Source organism: Eumetopias jubatus, unplaced genomic scaffold, assembly GCF_037043125.1.
Source record: "Eumetopias jubatus isolate StellerSeaLion01/CBP00866 unplaced genomic scaffold, mEumJub1_p1.0 scaffold_8, whole genome shotgun sequence".
NCBI classification, from domain to species: Eukaryota; Metazoa; Chordata; class Mammalia; order Carnivora; family Otariidae; genus Eumetopias; species Eumetopias jubatus.
The window spans coordinates 142,506,278-142,525,211 of NW_028274814.1; the positions used below are offsets into that span (position 1 = coordinate 142,506,278).

Here is an 18,934-nt window from a genome sequence, read left to right on the forward strand (position 1 = left end):
GGGTGGGCAGGTTGACAGGGCGAGTGCAGAGGTCTGGGCTGCTCCGACTGGGGGTGAGGAAAGGTGCAGGCTCCTCTTGGCCTCCTTCCTTCATCCACCCGGAACCAAGGACTCTAGCAAGCATGTTCCTGGCCTAGCAGCCAGCCACAGTGGGATGAAAGGCTGGCAGCTGGGAGTAAAGGCAGGGGGGGGGTTGTGGTGGGAGGGATGGGGAGGGCAGGGTAGGCAGGAATTGTGGGCCTGGTGACTTGGTGGGGGATGGGGGCAGGAAGATAGTGGAGACAGGAGAGGGGGCTGGGAAGCACTAGGTTCCTCTCTCCAGGGCTGGGCCACAGGAAATCCAACCCTTGTGCTTCCCAAGGTGCTTCCTGCCGATAAAGTGGCCTTCTGACAGGCCCCTTCCTGCTCCCCCCTTTCCCCAGCCCTCCCATCCTGCCCCAGTCCCCAGGGGACCCTCAGCTCCCCCACTCCGGCCAGGCCAGTGGCCTTGGGAAGAGTCTGGTCAAGGGGGTGGGAGGTCTGGGCATCCTGGGGCCACACTTCCGGGCAGGGAGGGTCCGCCCAGGCTTGAAGAGAAAGCAGGACCAGACCCACAGACAGCGCTGGAGATTCGGCTCTGTGGGGTCAGTGGAGTCCTGGGAGGCAGAGATTTTTTCCTAAAGGGGTAGTGGATGGAAGAGGAGAGAGCCAGGTCTCCCTCAGGGGTTAGGGCTGGTCCTTGGGAAGAGGGCCTTGCTCTGGGGTGATGAGAGACGGTTCTGGGGGCAGAGGAGCGGGTAGTGGGGGCAGGGGTCTTTGTGGTGGGCAGGTAGTGGTCAAGGTGGCTCTGTGGGGAGGGATCTGTTTTGGATGGGGTGCCAAGTACCATACCTGTGGGGTTAGGGTGTTTCCAGGTTGTCATGGGGAGGAGTAGGGAGGTTTTCTGTGTGTAGGGGGTTCATTCAAGTTTATTGCTGGGAGCCTCGGGGGATCCAGGGCTGTTCTTGGAGAAGGCTGGGTGAGGCTGGGGCGGGGGTGGGGGGGTGGGAGGCAGGGACTCTCTTCTACCGGAGACCAGAGGGTGTGCCCATGCTCGGTTGTTCTGTGAACATTATCAAGTGCGTCCAGTGAGAGAGCGAGCAGCTTCGCTATGGGGGTCAAGGTCTTTCTTTGGGGGCACAGTCAAGGCATGTCGGGGAGTTCTGTGGGAGTCAGGAGCTGTTTTTAGGGAGATCAGGGATATTCCGACATTTAGGGCTCCTCTTTGCTCTCAGGGGTCTTGGGGGCACAAGTTTCTCAGCATTGGGGTAGTTCTGTGAGGGTTATCAGTGTTGGGGGGTGGCACGCTCCAATGGGGCGGTGGTGCCTGAGCTAGTTTCTTTACTGCGCTCCCCTCTTCTCCGCCCACTCATCACCCCCTCCCGCGTTGCCACGACAACGTGTAAAACTAAAATTCACTTCCCCGTTGCAGGTGGAGACTAGTAGCGCCCCCTCCCCTAAGCCTGTCCTCATAGGTCGCGCCCCCATCCTGTCGTCGCTAAGGTGACGGGAAGGGGGCGACAGGCGTTGGTCTAGGCAGACCAGGCGGCCTGGAGAGTGGGTAGGAGGAGAGGCGGCCTTGGAGTCCAGAGCGAACTCGCCAAACTCGGCTGGGGATGCGGGAAGCCGCGCTGAACACTATTCAGGGTGGTCGTAAGGGTTAAGTCGGAGGGTTAATTGGCTCTTGCTGTGGGAGAGCCCCTAGCCCCTCCCTGGCCCCGATGTCTCCTCCGTCTCACACCCAGGACCGGGGCAGTGTTGGTCACTGTCATCTCCCACGGGCCTTGAGTGGGGCAGGGAGGTCGGTAGAATGGGGGAGAAGCTGCCACCCCCGGAAATTAATTCTCCTGTTTTTCTCTCCCCTTCCTGCCCTCTCTGGTCCTTGTACCCAACGCGGACCCCACCCCAGCTTCAGGACCCCCGGCTCGCGGAATCTTCCTCGGTGGTCCGCGGATGCTCGCACGCAGCCGAAGGGCGGCGCGGCCCTCGCGGCTCAGCCACTCCCCCCACGCCAAGGCCTAGGACTCCCCACACCCCCCGCACAGCCCCCAGGGCCCCGGCCCTGTGGGGCGGCCCAGGCCCTCCGCACGAACCCTCCCACCTCACCCCGGGACCCGTACAGTCCCCCTCGTCCCCGGTCCCCGGCTGGCCCTGAGCCCTCCCGGCCCCCGCCTCCGGCGCAGCCCCCTTGCCACCCCCGCTTCCCTCCCGGCTCAGGCCCCCTCCCCCCGCCGCCCCCGCCCCCGGGGAAGGCAGGCGCCGAGCTGAGCCGGGGCCGATGCAGCTGAGCCGCGCCGCCGCCGCCGCCGCCGCCGCCGCCCCTGCGGAGCCCTCGGCGCAGCTGTCCCCCGCGCCGGCCCCGGCCCCGGCCCCCCCCGGCCCCCTCCCGCACAGCGCGGCCGACGGGGCTCCGGCGGGGGGGAAGGGGGGGCCGGGGCGCCGCGCGGAGCCCCAGTGCGCTCCGCTCCCGGCCGCGAGCCGCCCGGGCTCCGGCCCGGGCGCCGGCGCGGGGATGGACGGCCCCGGGGCCAGCGCCGTGGTCGTGCGCGTCGGCATCCCGGACCTGCAGCAGACGGTAAGCCCCACCGCCCCGTCCCGGCAGCGCCCCCGCCCTCCTCGCCCAACCCCCCCCCGTCCACCACCGCCCCCCCCACCGGCGCGCTCTGAGGCGGGCGCCGGGGACCCCAGGCCCGCGGCTACTCACCCCTCCCCCGCCGCCTCCGCGGAGACCCTCCCCACCGCCCGGGCGGGGGCGGGGCCCGGAGAAGCACCGCCCTTGGGGCGGGTCCTTGCCCGCTGGACGCGGAGGCGCGGGGTCCGGGGCTTGGGCTCGGGAGCCCCGGACTCCTGCAGGGGCTCCCGGGACTTGGTGCCCTGCGCCGGGCCGGGCGGGGCCGGTCCGCGCTCACCCGGTCCGCACTCATGAGCCCGCACCGCCGCAGAAGTGTCTGCGCCTGGACCCGGCCGCGCCCGTGTGGGCCGCCAAGCAGCGCGTGCTCTGCGCCCTCAACCACAGCCTCCAGGACGCGCTCAACTACGGGCTCTTCCAGCCGCCCTCCCGGGGCCGCGCCGGCAAGTTCCTGGACGAGGAGCGGCTCTTGCAGGAGTACCCGCCCAACCTGGACACGCCCCTGCCCTACCTGGAGGTGAGTGGCGGGCGGGGGCGCGCGACCGGGGGCAGGAGGCGAGCGCGCGGGGCACGACCACAGAGTTCCGTGACAGTAGCAGTGAAGGGCACGGCAGCGAGGGACGCGGACCCGAGGAGTCAGCCGTGTGTGTGTGTGTGTGTGTGTGGGGGGGTGTTTGTATGTGCCCAGCGCAGTGAACGGTGCATACAGTGCGTGTGCGAGGCGCAGTGTGCGGTGTGTGTAGCGTGTGAGGTGTGAGCAGTACGTACGGCGTTTGCGTGTGCAGTGTTTGCAGTCAGCATCTTGTGTGGCGGGACACGGATGGTTCTGCGGGCTGTGAGTGGTGAGCAGTGTGTGGAGTAAGCGAGTTACCTGTACGCTCATCTGTTCTCCTCCCCTGCCCATGGAGTCTCTGAGGGCAGACCTGAGTCTTTCTCGTTTGCTCACCCATTCATAATGGAAAGGATGTTGAGTGCGCTCTCAGGTGTGGGGACACAGACTTATAGTTTGGGGTGGTGGCAAGTGCAATGAGCATTAAAGTTTAAGCATTATGGTGTCTGAACTCAAAGGTGGCTTGGCCTCTTTGGTGGCACAGGGAAATGGGGTTAGTTCTACTCAGGGCATGTTAGGAAGGTAAGCCTGGAATCAGGTCTTAGAAAAGGAGTAGCATTTTCCAGGGACTCCTGGGGATGAGAATGAAAGAGAGAGGGTGTTGCAGGTTACAGGACAGCAGGCATGCATCCCATCTGAACTTGGTGTTGGCTCTGTGTCTGTGGTAGTACATGGGAGTTTGTGTGGCTGGCAGGGTGAGTAAGCAGGACTTGGTTTTGTGCGTGCATTCGCTCACTCAACCCAGGTGGGTGCCTTTTCTCTGCCTTTTCTTTACCTGAGCAGTTTCGATACAAGAGGCGAGTTTATGCCCAGAACCTCATTGATGATAAGCAGTTTGCAAAGCTTCACACAAAGGTAAGGAGGAAGCCACAGAGAAGGGACTCCAGAGGTTACCTCCTGGCCCCCATGAGCAGTGTTCCCTTCACCCCAGCCTTGGCTGGATTTTGTGATATCAGAAATGTCCTTTAAAAATTCCCAAGAGCCCTCCCTCTGTTCCCAGCACCTTCCACCCTGGCTTGGGGCTGACCACTGTCCCTCCAGTTTGGCTCAGTCTGTTTTCTCTTGTGTCAGGGGCCCAGAGCAGGTGTTGGGGCAGCTGGAGGCCTGGATACAGACTCCAGCACTGTGGCTGTTGTGTGGGTGGTCTGGTGATGGGTTTCAGTCAGATCAGACTCTTACTCACCCCTCTGGTGGGCCCCTGGCTGGGGGTGGTGGTGGAGTATGATCAGGCATGGTGTCTTGGTGAGAGCCTGGGTGGAACGGAAGTGAACAGGCACCTGATGTTCTCATTTAGGGGAACTGGGAGGGAGTGGAGAGAACAAGGGGCCTAGCACTTAGTGGTCACCCAGTGCTGGGCACTCATGATTGGGCACCTCATTAATTTTCTCCTGGGAGGGGCTATTATTACCTCGTTTTCCAGATGAAGATACTGAGTCCCAGAGAAGTTTTGTGACTTGCTTACTTACAGGTGTGCAGCCAGTGAAACTGGGGCTGAATCCAGATCTGTCTGATGCTGGGGCCCTGTGCTTAGGCACACCTACTGAGCACCATTGCTAGGTGGGCCTGACCCCAAATGTTCTTTGGGGGCTACCTCACTGCCTTCTCTGAATGTAGGAGAGGCATTGTGGGTGCCATGGCCCCTACCCACAGGCAGACTCCCTCAGCTCCCACCTCAGGTTCCAGTGACCAGTGGACCTTTGCTTACTGGACACTTCATTGACAATCTCTGGAAGCTGTCTCCTTCTAGGAGAAGGATCTGAGCACCTGTCACCTCTGGGCCCCAGTGACCCCTCTGTGACCATGGAGCCTCCATGCCAGGTTTCTCTGCTGCCCCTGGGGCACATGGGGGTCAGAGGTCATGATTTTGGCTGGGCAGAGACTGTGCCCTCACTCTCCACTTGCCCCAGTGTGACCCTGTCACTCTGGGTTCCTCCCCAAATGGTTACCCCTTCTCTAAAACTGTCCTGAGCAACTCACAGGACACTGGTGACACTTGTGACTATTGACCTCCCATGAGTCCCCCTTGTCTTTAGATTGAGTTTCAACTCCTTACCCCAGCCCCACATGTTTCTGCCTGCCTGGACCCTAACCAGCCCTCACCATCACACCATCCCCTCTGGGTCTAGCTGATGTCTCTCCTCTATCATGAGCACCCTTCCTCCTGTTTGATTGTCCAGACCCACCTTAGGAGGCTACCTCCTGTGGAGCAGTTCTCATGGTGCCCTCTCCTATTTCTGATGCAATCTGAGTGTGTTTAGAAGACTTGGGGCCTCCAGCCAAGGCACCTTGCCTTGTGCATGCAGCATCTGTAACATCAGCCTCAGTGAGGCTTTGCGGAGTGAATTAATGCATGACTAGGTCAATGAATGAAAGGCACTCAAAGTCATGTCACAGGAGGGGGGCCACCCACGGGTGAGGAAGGGCCTCGGGGATAGGGGTCTGCCTTGGGGTGATCTCATGAGGAAGAAGGAACAGACCACCTTGGGAGTGATGGGGCTGTGGGCTGTGGTGGGGGTGGTTCCTGCCTGGGTGCCTTGGGCTCTTCCAGGCTGGGCAGGTTGGGGCAGCATGGCTGAGGAGAGGAGGCAGAGCAGTGGCTGAGGTTGGCATAGGAAGTTTACTTGGGGGCATGACCAGGGCAGCCTGGCCTTGATGACCGACTGTTGCAGCGGGCCTGGGATGCAGGGAAGGACTTCAAGCAGCACATGGGCCCAGTGAGCTGAGATGGGCCACGTGGGCGTACAGGGCTTAAGGTGATATGAGGGGGTGACAAGGTCATGATGTAGGATGACAGGTGTGAGGAAGTGGGGCAGTAGGTGCTCCTGTAGGGTGACAGGTGGCCTGAGGCTTGCTGGTGGAAGGTGGGTGACAGGCAGATGATTGTAACTGTGCTGCTGGGCTGACCAGGATGGCTGGGTATTCCAGGCAAACCTGAAGAAGTTCATGGATTACGTCCAGCTGCACAGCACGGACAAAGTGGCCCGCCTACTGGACAAGGGGCTGGACCCCAATTTCCACGATCCTGACTCAGGAGGTGAGAAGCAGAGCAGGAAGGGGCATGGCCTTGGAGGTTGGGACCTTAACCTTCATCTGTCTCTTGAACCCAGAGTGTCCGCTGAGCCTTGCGGCCCAGCTGGACAATGCCACGGACCTGCTGAAGGTGTTGAGGAATGGCGGTGCTCACCTGGACTTCCGCACTCGAGATGGGCTCACCGCGGTGCACTGCGCCGCGCGCCAGCGGAATGCGGCAGCTTTGACGGTCAGTGTGGGTGGGGCCCTGGCCTGGAGGGGCACATGGCCCAGCAGGGGCGGGGAGGCTGGGCCCTGTATGAATGCTGAGGCTCCTTGCCCTCAGACCCTGCTGGACCTGGGCGCTTCACCCGACTACAAGGACAGCCGTGGCCTGACGCCCTTGTACCACAGTGCCCTGGGGGGCGGGGATGCCCTCTGCTGTGAGCTGCTTCTTCACGACCATGCTCAGCTGGGGACCACGGATGAGAATGGCTGGCAGGAGATCCACCAGGTGGGCAGGGGGTGTGAGGGGGCGGGGGGGAGTCTCAGCCTCTGTCTGGGGGTAGGGGGGAGGTTCCTGGCTCTGTCAGGCAGTGGGGGCTTTCCGGGCCCTGTCAGTAGGACTGAGGGTCCTGGACTCTGTTCAGGGACCCAATAGCATCTCCCTTGTCCCCCAGGCCTGCCGCTTTGGGCATGTGCAGCACCTGGAACACCTGCTGTTCTACGGAGCTGACATGGGGGCTCAGAACGCCTCAGGAAACACAGCCCTGCACATCTGTGCCCTTTATAACCAGGTGTGACTATGTGTGTATACATGCAGGTGCCCCTGTACAGTGCTTGCTTACCTGTCTAGTCCTGGGTGCATGTTCTGTGTCCTGTGAACTGTGACCTTCTCAGCCCATGTGTGCACATCTGTTCCCTGAGCACACATGTTACATGTGTGTTCCAAACAACCAGGTATGAATTGTGCACATCTGGGCTTTCTGGGCCGAGTGCGACCTGTGTGTGTTGTGTATACCTGATCTGCTCATCCCTATGCTATGCATACGGGCACTGGACACGTAGGTGTGGATGTATGTGCCCTGGACCCCCATATGTGCCCCAATGTGTGCACATGCTGTTGCATCCTGACTGTGCCGCTCCAGCTGCCCAGGTGTGACCCCCGCTCCAACCCTCCCAACAGGAGAGCTGCGCTCGAGTCCTTCTTTTCCGTGGAGCTAACAAGGATGTCCGCAATTACAATAGCCAAACAGCCTTCCAGGTACAAGAGTGGTTTACAGGAGGGTGAGGCTGACCCCTGGGTGTCTGTCTCTGTGTGACTTGATCTCTCTGGACCTTGGTTCTTCCCCTGTAAGGCAATAGGGGAACTCTCGCTCAAGGATTGGCCCAGGGTGAGATAGAGGAAGGGGGTAGGCCAGTACAGTGCCCAGCTCATGGAGGGGGGGTTCACTGTGGATGGTTCCCTTGTCTTCCTTCCAGGGAGAGAGGAAGGTCTTAGGGCTCTGGGGTCAGGGGAGAACCAGTGTGGGCTTGACCTGCCAGAGACAGGTAGGGTATAGAGGCCAAACCAGGGGTGAGAGGATTAGTTCTAGCCCCTGACTTAATTCAGGTGATGTTTCTGAGCACCTTCTCCAGCTGGGTTTGGTTCTTGGCACTGGGATGATCAGGTGCATGAGTCTCTCTATGGCCTGGAGTTTGTGGGTGAGGGAATTAAGACCATGTTATGGGGACTTTTTGACCACAGAGGGAGCTGGGCTTTTGTTCTCAGTGGGAGTGAGGGCTTTCAGAGGTCTCCTCAAAGATGTGAGGAGAACAGGTAGGTCCTCTGTGGCTGTCCAGTCAGGGGACAGCTGCAGCAGTGGAAGAGCCTGGTGGGTTTGGGCGAGACTGGAAGGGCCTGCTGGATGACTAGATGAAGAGACAAAGGAAGGGAAGTAGGGTGACAGGGGTGAGGCAGTGGTAGGCCATGGCTGAGACAGGAGTGATGATGTGTGTGGAGGGGCTGTTAAGAGAATCAGTAGGGTGATCTGTAGCCCTGGACTGTCCTAGTTTTAGCTCCAAAAGTCTCATGTCCCAGGAAACCTCTTAGTCCTGGGCAGAATAGGGTGGTGGGTTAGACAGGCGCCAAGGTCCGAGCCTGGGACCCCCAGCCAAGGAAGACCCCAAACAGGAGCCCAGGCAGGGTGCACAGGGGCCAAGGGGGGGCAGGCCTGGCGCCCCTGAGTCCCCTCTCTCCCCCTCCTCGCCTCAGGTGGCCATCATTGCAGGGAACTTTGAGCTTGCGGAAGTCATCAAGACCCATAAAGACTCGGATGTTGGTGAGTTCTGCCCAACCCAGGTCCCTGTTGGATGTGGATTTGTGGGGGTGGTCAGGGCCCCAACAGTACAGGGGTCAGTGGGGGTGGTATAAGGGAGCCCCCCATACCCTGAGCCTCTTCCTGGCAGCTGTACTTTAGTCAGAGTTCCACTAATGGTCCCTGAAGGTTTGGGGAACCTGGCGAGGGACGGGCCTGTGTGGAGTGGACAAAGGGTTTGAGTTAGGGTTGAGAGCATGGTTAGGTTAGGGTTGTGGGTTGGGGCCGTTGTTGAGTTTAGGGATCAACTTAGGTTGAGAGTGGGGTTGAAGTTAGGGTCAAGGTTCATTTCCTGTTAGGTCATATGAAGGGTCAGCAGGGCACATGGGGCAGTGGATCTCAGCCGTTGACCCTCAGTGTGTCACTCTTACCTGGAGAAGGAACCGGTTTAAGTGGCCCATATCGTGCTTCAGTAGGACAAGGTCACGTAAAGAGAACAAAATACAGTGGTTGGGATGCAAATGGAAAAGGGAAGAGCTATCTTCAGGGCACTGAGCTCTGAACCAGTGCACCAGGGGAGCCCAGGATATGCCTGACTCATGGTCCCAGAAGGAAAACCAGGAGATGCCACTTGGTCTTGCTGCTGGGGCCGGCAGGAGGATGGGCACAGCCATCGCACTGGAGCCTCAAGGAGGTCCCCACCCACTCCCGCTTCAGCTCTGGGACTCGTTCTTGGAATCCTGCCTTCTCTCTCCCGGGCGCAGTGGGTGGGGCTATGGGAGAGGGTGGGTCTCCCCTCTTGGAAAGGCGACCCCATCAGCTAGCTGGCCACAGACGGGCTCCCTTCTTAGCTCCCTTTGTCCTGGGTGGACCAGGTTTTTCTGCCCATAGTTCTCTCTGGAACACAGACTCCCAGACTCCCCGTTCTGCCATGGTTGCAGTGTCCCCATTAAAAAAAACAAAAACAAAGAACAACTTAAGTGACACTGGACAGCAAAGGGCTAGGGCTGGTCTTGGTTCTATTGTGAGGTTACGGTCAGAGCTAGGGTTGAATTTTGGACTGGGGTTAAGATTAAGGTCAAGTTCTGGTTTAAGGACTCTTCCCCTGTAGAGTGAGGGCTCAGTTATGGTCTGGTTGGGGCTGGTAAGTGTTTTGGAGGTGCTCATTAGCCTGGGAGAACCCTGGTTTGTAGACATGTGGGATCCTCTCATCTTGTGATTATTTGACCATGGGAAAGCTGCTTAGGACCTCTGTGCCTCAGTTTCTCTTACGTAAAGTGTGTTTTTTTTATGGTTGTTTGCATACCATTCCCCCCTCTGACCTCAGGTGGGATTTGATTCTATATGTCTGGACTCTGGCAGGTGAACTTGGTCCAGCTGATTGGAGGGGGAGGGGTGTCTGGTCCCGGCCAGGAGCGAGGAAGGCTCTAGCTGCCCCTCATTTTCCTGATAGTGGACAGAGATACTAGGGCTTCTAGGGTCACCATTATTATGACTCACTGTCTGCCTGACCCGGAGTATGCTTGCCAGGTTGGAGTAAGGCATGTCATTGCTGAGCTGAGGTACAGAGCAGGTGTGCATACTGGTTAGCCCCTGTGTGGGCATTGGCTTTGCTGGCTACGTACCCTAACCTGCTCAGGTGTCATGCATACATGCAGATGACATAGCCAGATGTCCCTGAGCTACAGGTAATATATTCATGAGTGTTTTCTATAAGCCTTGTTATTTTAGTTTACTCTCTCAACAGCCCTCACGGAGTGATTATTATTAGTCCATTTTTATAAACGGGGTTTAGGGCAGAGGCTGTCATTGGACCTGCCCTTGTCACCCCCTACTCCCCCTGCACACCTTCGTTCCAGGGACACTCCCTCAATGACAGTCACAAGTTGCCCTGTCTCACCCCAGGTTGGCGACCTGGGATGGGCCTGCACACAGAAGAGCTGGAGGGAGGCTCTGCCCATCCATCTTCCTTCCTCTTCTTCAGGAAGGGAAGCCCTTTTGGAGGGTCTGGTAGGCTGGGACCTGTTACCCTTCAAGGGACAGGACACCAGGAAACCTATTGGCAGCCCTCTCTAGATTGATTGATAGGACTGAAGCAGAGAGAGACCCAGGTCTGGGAGCAGCTACTTGTGTGTCTTCACCTCTGTCGCCTGGGCCGACTGAGGGTCCACATTCTTCCCCGCCATCTCTCACACACATGCTTTCTTGTTCTCACTGACTTGCTGTCCCATAGTGCCAGAGGGAAGTTCTTCTCACACCATACCTAGGGATTTTGTTAAATGTAAATTCTGACTCAGTGGCTCTGGGTGGATCCCGAGAGTTTGCATTTCCAGAGTTTCGGCTCCGAGGTATGGCTGATGGTCCATGGCCCACATTTCTCTAACAGGAATCTAGAATAGGGCTTGGCAAATGAGGCCTCACAGGCCAGATTCAGCCCACAGTCTCCTTTTTTTTTTTTTTTTAAGTTGAGGCTTTAAAATTGAGGATTTATGTTTCATTTAGAGTTAAATCCACATAACATAAAATTAATTATTTTAAGTCGAATAATTCAGTGGTATTTAATACATTCACAGTGTTCTACAACCACATTTATTGAATTTCAAATATTTTCATCATCCAAAAAAGGAAACCCTGCATACATGAAGTAATTATTCCATATTCCCCTCCCCCTCAACCTCTCTTAACCCTTAACATGCTTTCTGTCTCTATAGAGTTACCTATTCTAGATATTCACATAAATAGAATCCTACAATATGTGACTCTTGGTGTTTGGCTTCTTTCACTCAGCTTGTGTTCAAGCTTCTCTATATTGTAGGATGTATTACTGCTTCATTCTTTTTTTATGGCTGAATAGTATTCCATTGTTTGTATATATAAAATTTTGTTTATCCACACATTCTTCAACAGGACACTTGGGTTGTTTCTACCTTTCAGCTATTATGAATATTGCTGCTATGAACATGTGTGAAATGTATTGGTTTGGATGCCTGTTTTCAGTTATTTTGGGTATAAACTTAGGAGGGGAATTGCTGGGCCATATGATAATTCTATATTTAACTTCTTGAGAAACTGCCAAATTGTTTTTCACCATTTTACATTCCTACCAGCAATGTATGAGAATTTCAAAGTCTTCAGATCTTTGCTAACACTTGTAACCATTGGTTTGTTTTTATTTTTATTGTGGCCATTCTAGTCAGTGTGACATAGTATCTCGTAGTTTTGATTTGCATTTTCCTAATGGCTAATGATGTTTATTGACCATTTGTATATTTTCTTTGGAGAAATGTCAAGTCCTTTGCTTATTTTTTAATTGCCCCTAGAATGAATTAGGAGGTGTTCTTTCCTCTTCTAGTTTTTGGAAGAATTTGAGAAGGATGGGTGTTAATTCTTTAAGTGTTTGGTAGAATTCACCAGTGAAGCTGTCTGATGCTGGACTTGTGTTTGTTGGGATATTTGTGATTTTTGATCCATCTCTTTGCTTGTTACAGGTCTGTTTAGATTTTCTATTTCTTCTTGAGTCAGTTTTGGTAATCTGTAGTTTTCTAGAAATTTGTTCATCTCATCTAACTTATCTAATTTGTTGGCATACAGTTGTTCATAGTGTTCCCTTAATCCTTTTTAATTCTATAAGATTGGTAGCAGTGCCACAATTTCACTTCTGATTTTAGTTATTTGTGTCCTCTTCTCTTTTTTCTCTGAGTCAGTCTAGCTACAGGTTTGTCAGTTTTGTGGATATTTTCAAAGAAACAACTTTTGTTTCCATTGATTCTCTCTATATTCTGTTCTCTATTTCATTTACCTTTGTCTATCCTTATTTCCTTCCTTCTGCTACTTTGGGTTTGGTTTGCTTCTCTTTTGTAGTTCCTTAAGAGGTGCACTTAGCTTATTGATTTGAGACTTTTATCCTTTTTTGATAAAGATGTTCACAGCTATGAATCTCCTTATTGGCACTGCTTTTGCTGCATCCCAGAAGTTTTGCGTGTTTTTGTTTTTATTTTCTCAGAGTGTTTTCACATTTCCTTGTGATTTGTTTTGACACACTGGTTGTTTAAGAGTGTGTTGTTTAATTGTCATGTATTTGTGAATTTTCAGGGTTTTTTTTTTGTTGTTCTTGAATTCTAGCTTCATCCCATTATGATTGGAGAGATATTTTGTGTGATTTCAGTCATTTAAAATTTATTGAGACTTGTTTTGTGGCCTAACATATAGTCTGTCCTGGAAAATGTTGCATGTGCACTTGAGAATAATATATATTCTTCTCTTGTTTTCTGTAGTGTTCTATACACGTAACTGTTAGGTCTAATTGGTTCAAATCTTCTATGTCCTTACTGATTGTTCCTCTAGATGTTCTATCCATTATTGAAAGTGGGGTGTTGAAGTCTTAAATATTATTATGGCACTGTCTATTTCTCCAAATGTGTTAATGTTTATTTCATATATTTCGATGCTCTGTTGTTTGGTGCATATATGTTAATAATTGTTAATATATTTGATGAATTGACACCTTTTCAATATACAATGTCCTCTGTCTCTTGTAACACTTTTTATCTCTAAGTCTGTTTTGTCTGATATAAATACAGCTACTTAGCTCTCCTGGTTACTATTTACATGAAATATCTTCCTTTATTCTTTTATTTTAAACCTACCTGTGTCTTTGGATCCAAAGTGATTCTTTTTGTAAATAGCATATAGTTGGATCATGTTTTTTAAATCACCATCTGCTTTTTAAATAAAGTTTTATTGGAACTCAGCCACACCCATTTGCTTATATATTGTCTGTGGCTGTTTTCGTGCTATAGCGGCAGTGCTGAGTCCTTAGGACAGAGGCTATATGGCTTGCAAAGTCTGAAATAGTTACTATCTGATTCTGTACAGAAGTTTGCCAAACCCTGGTCTAGAACGTCTTTTATGGTTTCCCTTGTTTTAGTTAACTATAGAGGGTCCAGTACAGCAGCAGCCTGGTGAGATTTGTCACATGTGGCGTGTTCTGCCTTGGCTGAACCCTGTGAAATGGGCGGTTCCAAGAGCAGATCTAAGCATGCCCAAGACCTCATTTGGCTGACAGGAGGAGCAGGCTTCTGCCTCTGAAACTAGAGTTAGAGGCAGTTTGGGATTGACCCCCAGTGGTAGCTTCGGTCATAGGCTGGCCAACTGTCCTGGTTGCCCAGGACTGAGGCAGCTCCTGGGACATAGGATTTTAGTTTTAAAATCTGGAAAGCAAACCAGGGTAAGTTGGTCACCCTATCTGGCTGCCCAGAGTCTCATCTGTACCCCCTCACTCCCACCCCAGTACCATTCAGGGAAACCCCCAGTTATGCAAAGCGGCGGCGGTTGGCTGGCCCCAGTGGCCTGGCCTCCCCTCGGCCCCTGCAGCGCTCAGCCAGTGACATCAACCTGAAGGGTGAGGTGCAACCGGCAGCTTCTCCTGGACCCTCGCTGCGAAGCCTCCCCCATCAGCTGCTGCTCCAGCGGCTGCAGGAGGAGAAAGACCGAGATCGGGATGGTGACCAAGAGAATGACATCGGTGGCCCCACAGCAGGCAGGGGCAGCCAGAGCAAGATCAGGTAGGAGGCGTCTGGGAGGCCCTGGCAGGGTCTGGGTGGGTGGGGTGTTGGGACCCAGCAGGAGGAGCCAGCATGGAGAGGCAGGGAGAGACCTAGTGGTGCCTGGCACCTCTACAGTGATGGGCTGAGGCTCGGGGTCGGGGACTCCCAGGCCCCCCATACAGGCCTCCCTGGATGGGAAAGGGAAGAAAGTGAGGCCTTGTTGGCTGGAGCAGGCTCCTCCATGCTGATCTTGTTGGAGCTGGATTTGTCCTGACGGGAACTTAGGGAGGTTGTTGAAGGAGAGGGTTTGGCCAGCTCTGTGCTTTATAAAGTTTCCCGCAGTGCTCGGAGCAGGATAAAGGCTGACATGAAGCAGGGCTGGGTGGTGTGTGGTAAGGGTTAGGGAATGGAGCTTCATCTCCAGGAGGGCTTGAAACCTATAGGTGACCCCTAGCCCTGTCTCCAAGAGGGAGTCTTTGTCTTTCCCCCACCTCTCCAGCCCTGTAGAACCACAAGACTCTCTGGTTTTACTCTTTACCCCTTACCATGAGCGCTGGGACCCTGAGAACCAGGGACATGGGAGGGACTTGGCATCCTCAGAACTCAGAGGAAGAAGCCTGGGCTAAAGCCCCACCAGCCTCGGTGGGCTGGACAGCGGGGAGTAGGAGGGTGGGCACCGGCTCTGCAGATAAATGGTTGGGGTCCGGTGCAGACCTGGCATCTGCTGACTGTGGGCTTGGACAGGTCAGCTAACCACTCTGTGCCTGGGTTTCTCATCAGTAAGGTAGGAGTAATTCCATGCAGTTGTTTCCTTCGGGAAGCCTTCTGGAACCTGGGCAGGTGAGGGGTCCCTACCGGGATCCCCTGGCCCACAGCACAGTCCAGCCACTGCTGGTTAAGGCATCTCTTCTCCTGGCACTTCGAGGGCAGGAGCTGTCCTCCTGCAGCTTCCCCAGAGCCAGTCACATAGAAGGTGCTCAGGAGACATTGTTGAATGAGTTACATAAACAGCATTTTGTTTTCAAGATGACAGCTGGGCTGAGCAGCATATGTGTATTGTTTCACTTAACTTTGGCCATACATGAGGCTGTGCTCTATTAACACTATTTTACAGGTGAGGGTCCTGATGCTCTGATGGGGTAAGTGACTTGTCTAAAGTCACAGAGCTAGGAAACAGCATAATTGGGGGGGGGGGAACCACGTAGACCTGGTTCCCAAATTTTCTAGGCCTGAGTGTTCAGCAGAGGGCTTGGGGTGCAGCAGGAGCTTATAAAAGCAATTTCTTCCTTTGCCTTTGTCTGCTTGTGCAGCTGTAATCTGTGATGTCTCCTTTCTCTCCGTGTCTCTGCCCAGACTCCAACGCTGTCTGTCCTGTTCCAAACCACCTCAATTCTCCCCTGAAGCTTTTGCATGTCCCATGGATTTCTTAAGGGTAGGACAGCCCAGTGTCTAAAAGAACAAACTTTGGGATGTTTCAGTTTTGCAGAAACAAAAACCTGTAGATGCTGTGTTTTCATTTATTTTTTGTATATTCATTTATCCTTTTGGCAAACATAGAACTAAGACCTGCTCTGTGTGGGACGGCAGGATTATTACTATTTTTCTACAAATATTTAGTCGGTGCCTAGATGCCAGATGTGGTGGGAGCTAATAGCAGGGAGTCCTAAAGGTCTCAGAAGGACACTGACAGCTGGGGCCCAGGGCTAAGAAGCAGTTAGATGGCAGTGATTCAGGTAGGGGGAGCTCCTGGTGAGTGGCCAGGAGGGGACTGAGGAAGTTTGGTGCACCATGGAGGGAGAACACCTCAGGGAAGGAGATCCCCTTTGGCATTTGAGCTGCGGGGGGCGGCAGGGGCTGGTGGTGGGAGGGAGGCCTAGTCTCCCCCCCCCCCCCCCGGCATGCCCCCTGTTGGCAGAGCCTGGTGTGGAGCCCCTAGCTCCCCGCAATGTGTGGCAGAGTACCCCCAGCATCACAGAGCAGGGCAGAGAAAAATGGGGCTGTAGCTGAGAGACTAATAACGTAATAACTGGACGGATGAGTAGGATTAGAATAGTTGAAGTGTTGGGGACAACATCATGAATAGCCCAGAGGGGGAAAAGGAAGATGCCCAACCATGTGACTGGAGTGTAGCTAGTTCTCACAATCCAGAGAGCCTGGCTATTGCCTGAGAATGTGGACCTGGGCTGCCTGGGTACTAGGGAGCCAGTGCAGGGTTTTGAGCAGCGCGAAGGTGGAGAACCTTCGAGCCTCGGGCTCGGTGCTCAGGTCGGGGGAGCCGTCCGGGGAAGGTGGTCAGCACGGAGTCGGCATGGGCATCAGGGACAGGTGTCGAGGAGAAGACACAGGTCTGGAGGAGGATTTGGGCGCCCAGCACGTGGCAGTGGCCAGGTGGAGGAGAAGGCCGAGGCCTGAGCAGGGAGGTGGGGGTGGACCGCTGGTGGAGCCCCTCCTGGCCGCGGAGCCGCCCCCCCAACCCCTCCCCAGCTCCCACCTGGCTCTGCTGACCGCGTTCTCCGCCCTCCTCAGTCCGACCTCTACTCTGCCCTCCGTGCGCTGCAGTGCCCCTCGCCCCGTGGCCTCGGGGCCGCGGTGAGGTGGCCGCTGGAGGAGAGGGAGGGCCGGCCGCCGCCGCCGCCCGCAGAGGGAGGAGCCCGGCCGCGGAGGAGGCGGGGCGCGAGGAGCGGCCGCGGCATGGAGCGAGCCCGGCGCGCCCGGGAGCGCAGCCCCGCGGCCCCGGAGCCCTGAGCGGGCGCGGCTCGTGCGCTGGCGGGAGCGGGCCGGGCGCGGCGGCGCGGCCCATGGAGCGGCCCCGGGCCGGGCCCCCGGCGGGCGGGCGGGCGGCGGCGGGCGGCGGGCGGCGGGCGCTGCGGCGGCGGCTGCGGTGAGGCCGGCGGCGGGGCCGGGCCGCGCGCCATGGAGGCCCCGGGCGCCGGCTTCGCGTGCCCGCTGCCCCCCGGCATCGCGTCCGTCACCTACGTGTTCGTCTACAGCCCGAGCGGGCCCGGCGGCCCCGGCGGCCCGGGCCCCGCGCCCGGCCCCGGTCCGGCGCCCCCTGCGCCCCCCGCGCCGCCGCCCCGGGGCCCGAAGCGGAAACTTTACAGCGCCGTCCCCGGCCGCAAGTTCATCGCCGTGAAGGCGCACAGCCCGCAGGGCGAGGGCGAGATCCCGCTGCACCGCGGCGAGGCCGTGAAGGGTGAGGGGGGCGCGGGGGGCGGGGTCGTGGGGCGCGCTTGGGGGCACCACTCCCGGGTGCACGATTGAGGTCCTCCGCGATCGTGGAAGGGCTGATGCCGTTTTCGGGGTCTCTGTCATTGGGGGTATCTCTGGAACTCTGAGCCGCTGTGGTCATTATGGGATGCATCTGCCACTGGGGATTCCTTGTGTCACCGTGAAGGGCTCTGTGTCAGGGAGGGGTGTCTGTCTTTACGGGGGTCCTGTCATATGGGTCCCTCTCAATCCTCTGCTACTGTGGGTTCCCTGTTGTCACCGTAGAGGTGCCTCTCGTCATGGGGGTGTTTTTGTGTCATGATGGAGGTTGGTGTCATTGGGGTGCTGTGTATGTGAAGGACCCTATCCCATCAGGGACCTTCCTCCAATTATGGGATTCCTGTGTCACTTCGGAGACTTTTTCATTGGAAATCCTTGTGATATGTGGGGACCCTGTCCCATTGTGGGGGATATCTGTGACAATTATGTGGGTGTTTGTGTTTTATGAAGGTTTTTATCACTGACGCTTTCTGTGTTCTGGGGGTATCCTGTGCCATGACAAGCTCCTCTCATTATGGGGGCCTCTGTCATTTTTGGGGTCCTATCCTCATGGGTGCCCTACGTCCATGGGAGCCTGAGAAGGAGACAGCTGTGAGGTTGGCCTTCCTTTGGTCCATCATGTGGCCTAACCTCTTGCCACGGCACAGTGACCCTGAGCTTTTGGCAGTGACCCCTGGGGTGGGCAACAAGAGGTGGGAGAAGAGGGGTCAACTGGGAGGGCAGGAGCAGGCTTGTGGCCCCTGCCTCTGCCTGTTGTCCCCCCTCGAGTGTGTCCATCTGTGTGTCTTTCTGTCCTCCACATGCCTATCCTGTGCTGTGTCCATCTGTTCATTTCTGTCTGCTGTGTGGATCCCAAAATCTTCCTAGGGAAAAAGCCAGGAGGATGAAGGAAGGGAAGGGGAGAGAAGGAGAGGAAGGGTGAAGGAGGCGGGTGGTGGGCAGAACCTGAGCCTGAGGTGGTGGGTGGGGTGGGCCCCTGGGTGTCCTGCTGCACCCTGACAGCTGTCTGGCTTCTGTCCCTCCAGTGCTCAGCATTGGGGAGGGCGGTTTCTGGGAGGGGACCGTGAAAGGCCGCACGGGCTGGTTCCCGGCTGACTGCGTGGAGGAGGTGCAGATGAGACAGTATGACACACGGCATGGTGAGTGACCCCACATCCCCTGAGCAGCTCCCGAGGGGCACTGCCCCTTCTTGCTCCCCTTTGGTCTTGCTTGGAGCTAAATCCATGGATATTCACAGAGAAAAGACTAAACTCAAACACACGTTCAAAGTGAACACAAACTTGTGTACATGACAGACACAGCGTGCACGTACCCTGTACGTAGTTGTGAGCACATGTGGGTGTTCCACAGCCACAGAGACACATGCAGCCTGCTCAAAGGACACACAGTATGATTGTGTACCTCTCTGTGATCCCACACGTGACTCCCAGTGACCACAATGCACACCCCTCCCCCCTGCCACGTAGTCCTCACAGTAATCCTGGGTGTTTGGAGTGTGAAATTCCTGTGTGGCTGGCAGACAAGTAAAGAGGTCAGTATGAGAAAAGAGGCGTCTTTC

At 55.8% G+C, this 18,934-nt stretch overlaps 1 protein-coding gene across 1 annotated transcript in view; it reads left to right on the forward strand.

Moving 5' to 3' along the window:
- Positions 1–2,296: 2,296 nt before the first annotated feature.
- The window catches only part of SHANK3 (SH3 and multiple ankyrin repeat domains 3), a 61,289-nt gene continuing 44,651 nt past the window's right edge, over positions 2,297–18,934 (forward strand). Inside the window, exons 1-12 of the mRNA XM_088025458.1 lie at positions 2,297–2,593; positions 2,961–3,164; positions 4,041–4,112; positions 6,183–6,291; positions 6,365–6,516; positions 6,613–6,780; positions 6,947–7,063; positions 7,453–7,530; positions 8,521–8,587; positions 13,854–14,127; positions 17,100–17,302; positions 18,402–18,515. Coding sequence (XP_087881584.1) covers positions 2,297–2,593; positions 2,961–3,164; positions 4,041–4,112; positions 6,183–6,291; positions 6,365–6,516; positions 6,613–6,780; positions 6,947–7,063; positions 7,453–7,530; positions 8,521–8,587; positions 13,854–14,127; positions 17,100–17,302; positions 18,402–18,515 — 1,855 coding nt within the window. The remainder of the gene's footprint in view (positions 2,594–2,960; positions 3,165–4,040; positions 4,113–6,182; positions 6,292–6,364; positions 6,517–6,612; positions 6,781–6,946; positions 7,064–7,452; positions 7,531–8,520; positions 8,588–13,853; positions 14,128–17,099; positions 17,303–18,401; positions 18,516–18,934) is intronic.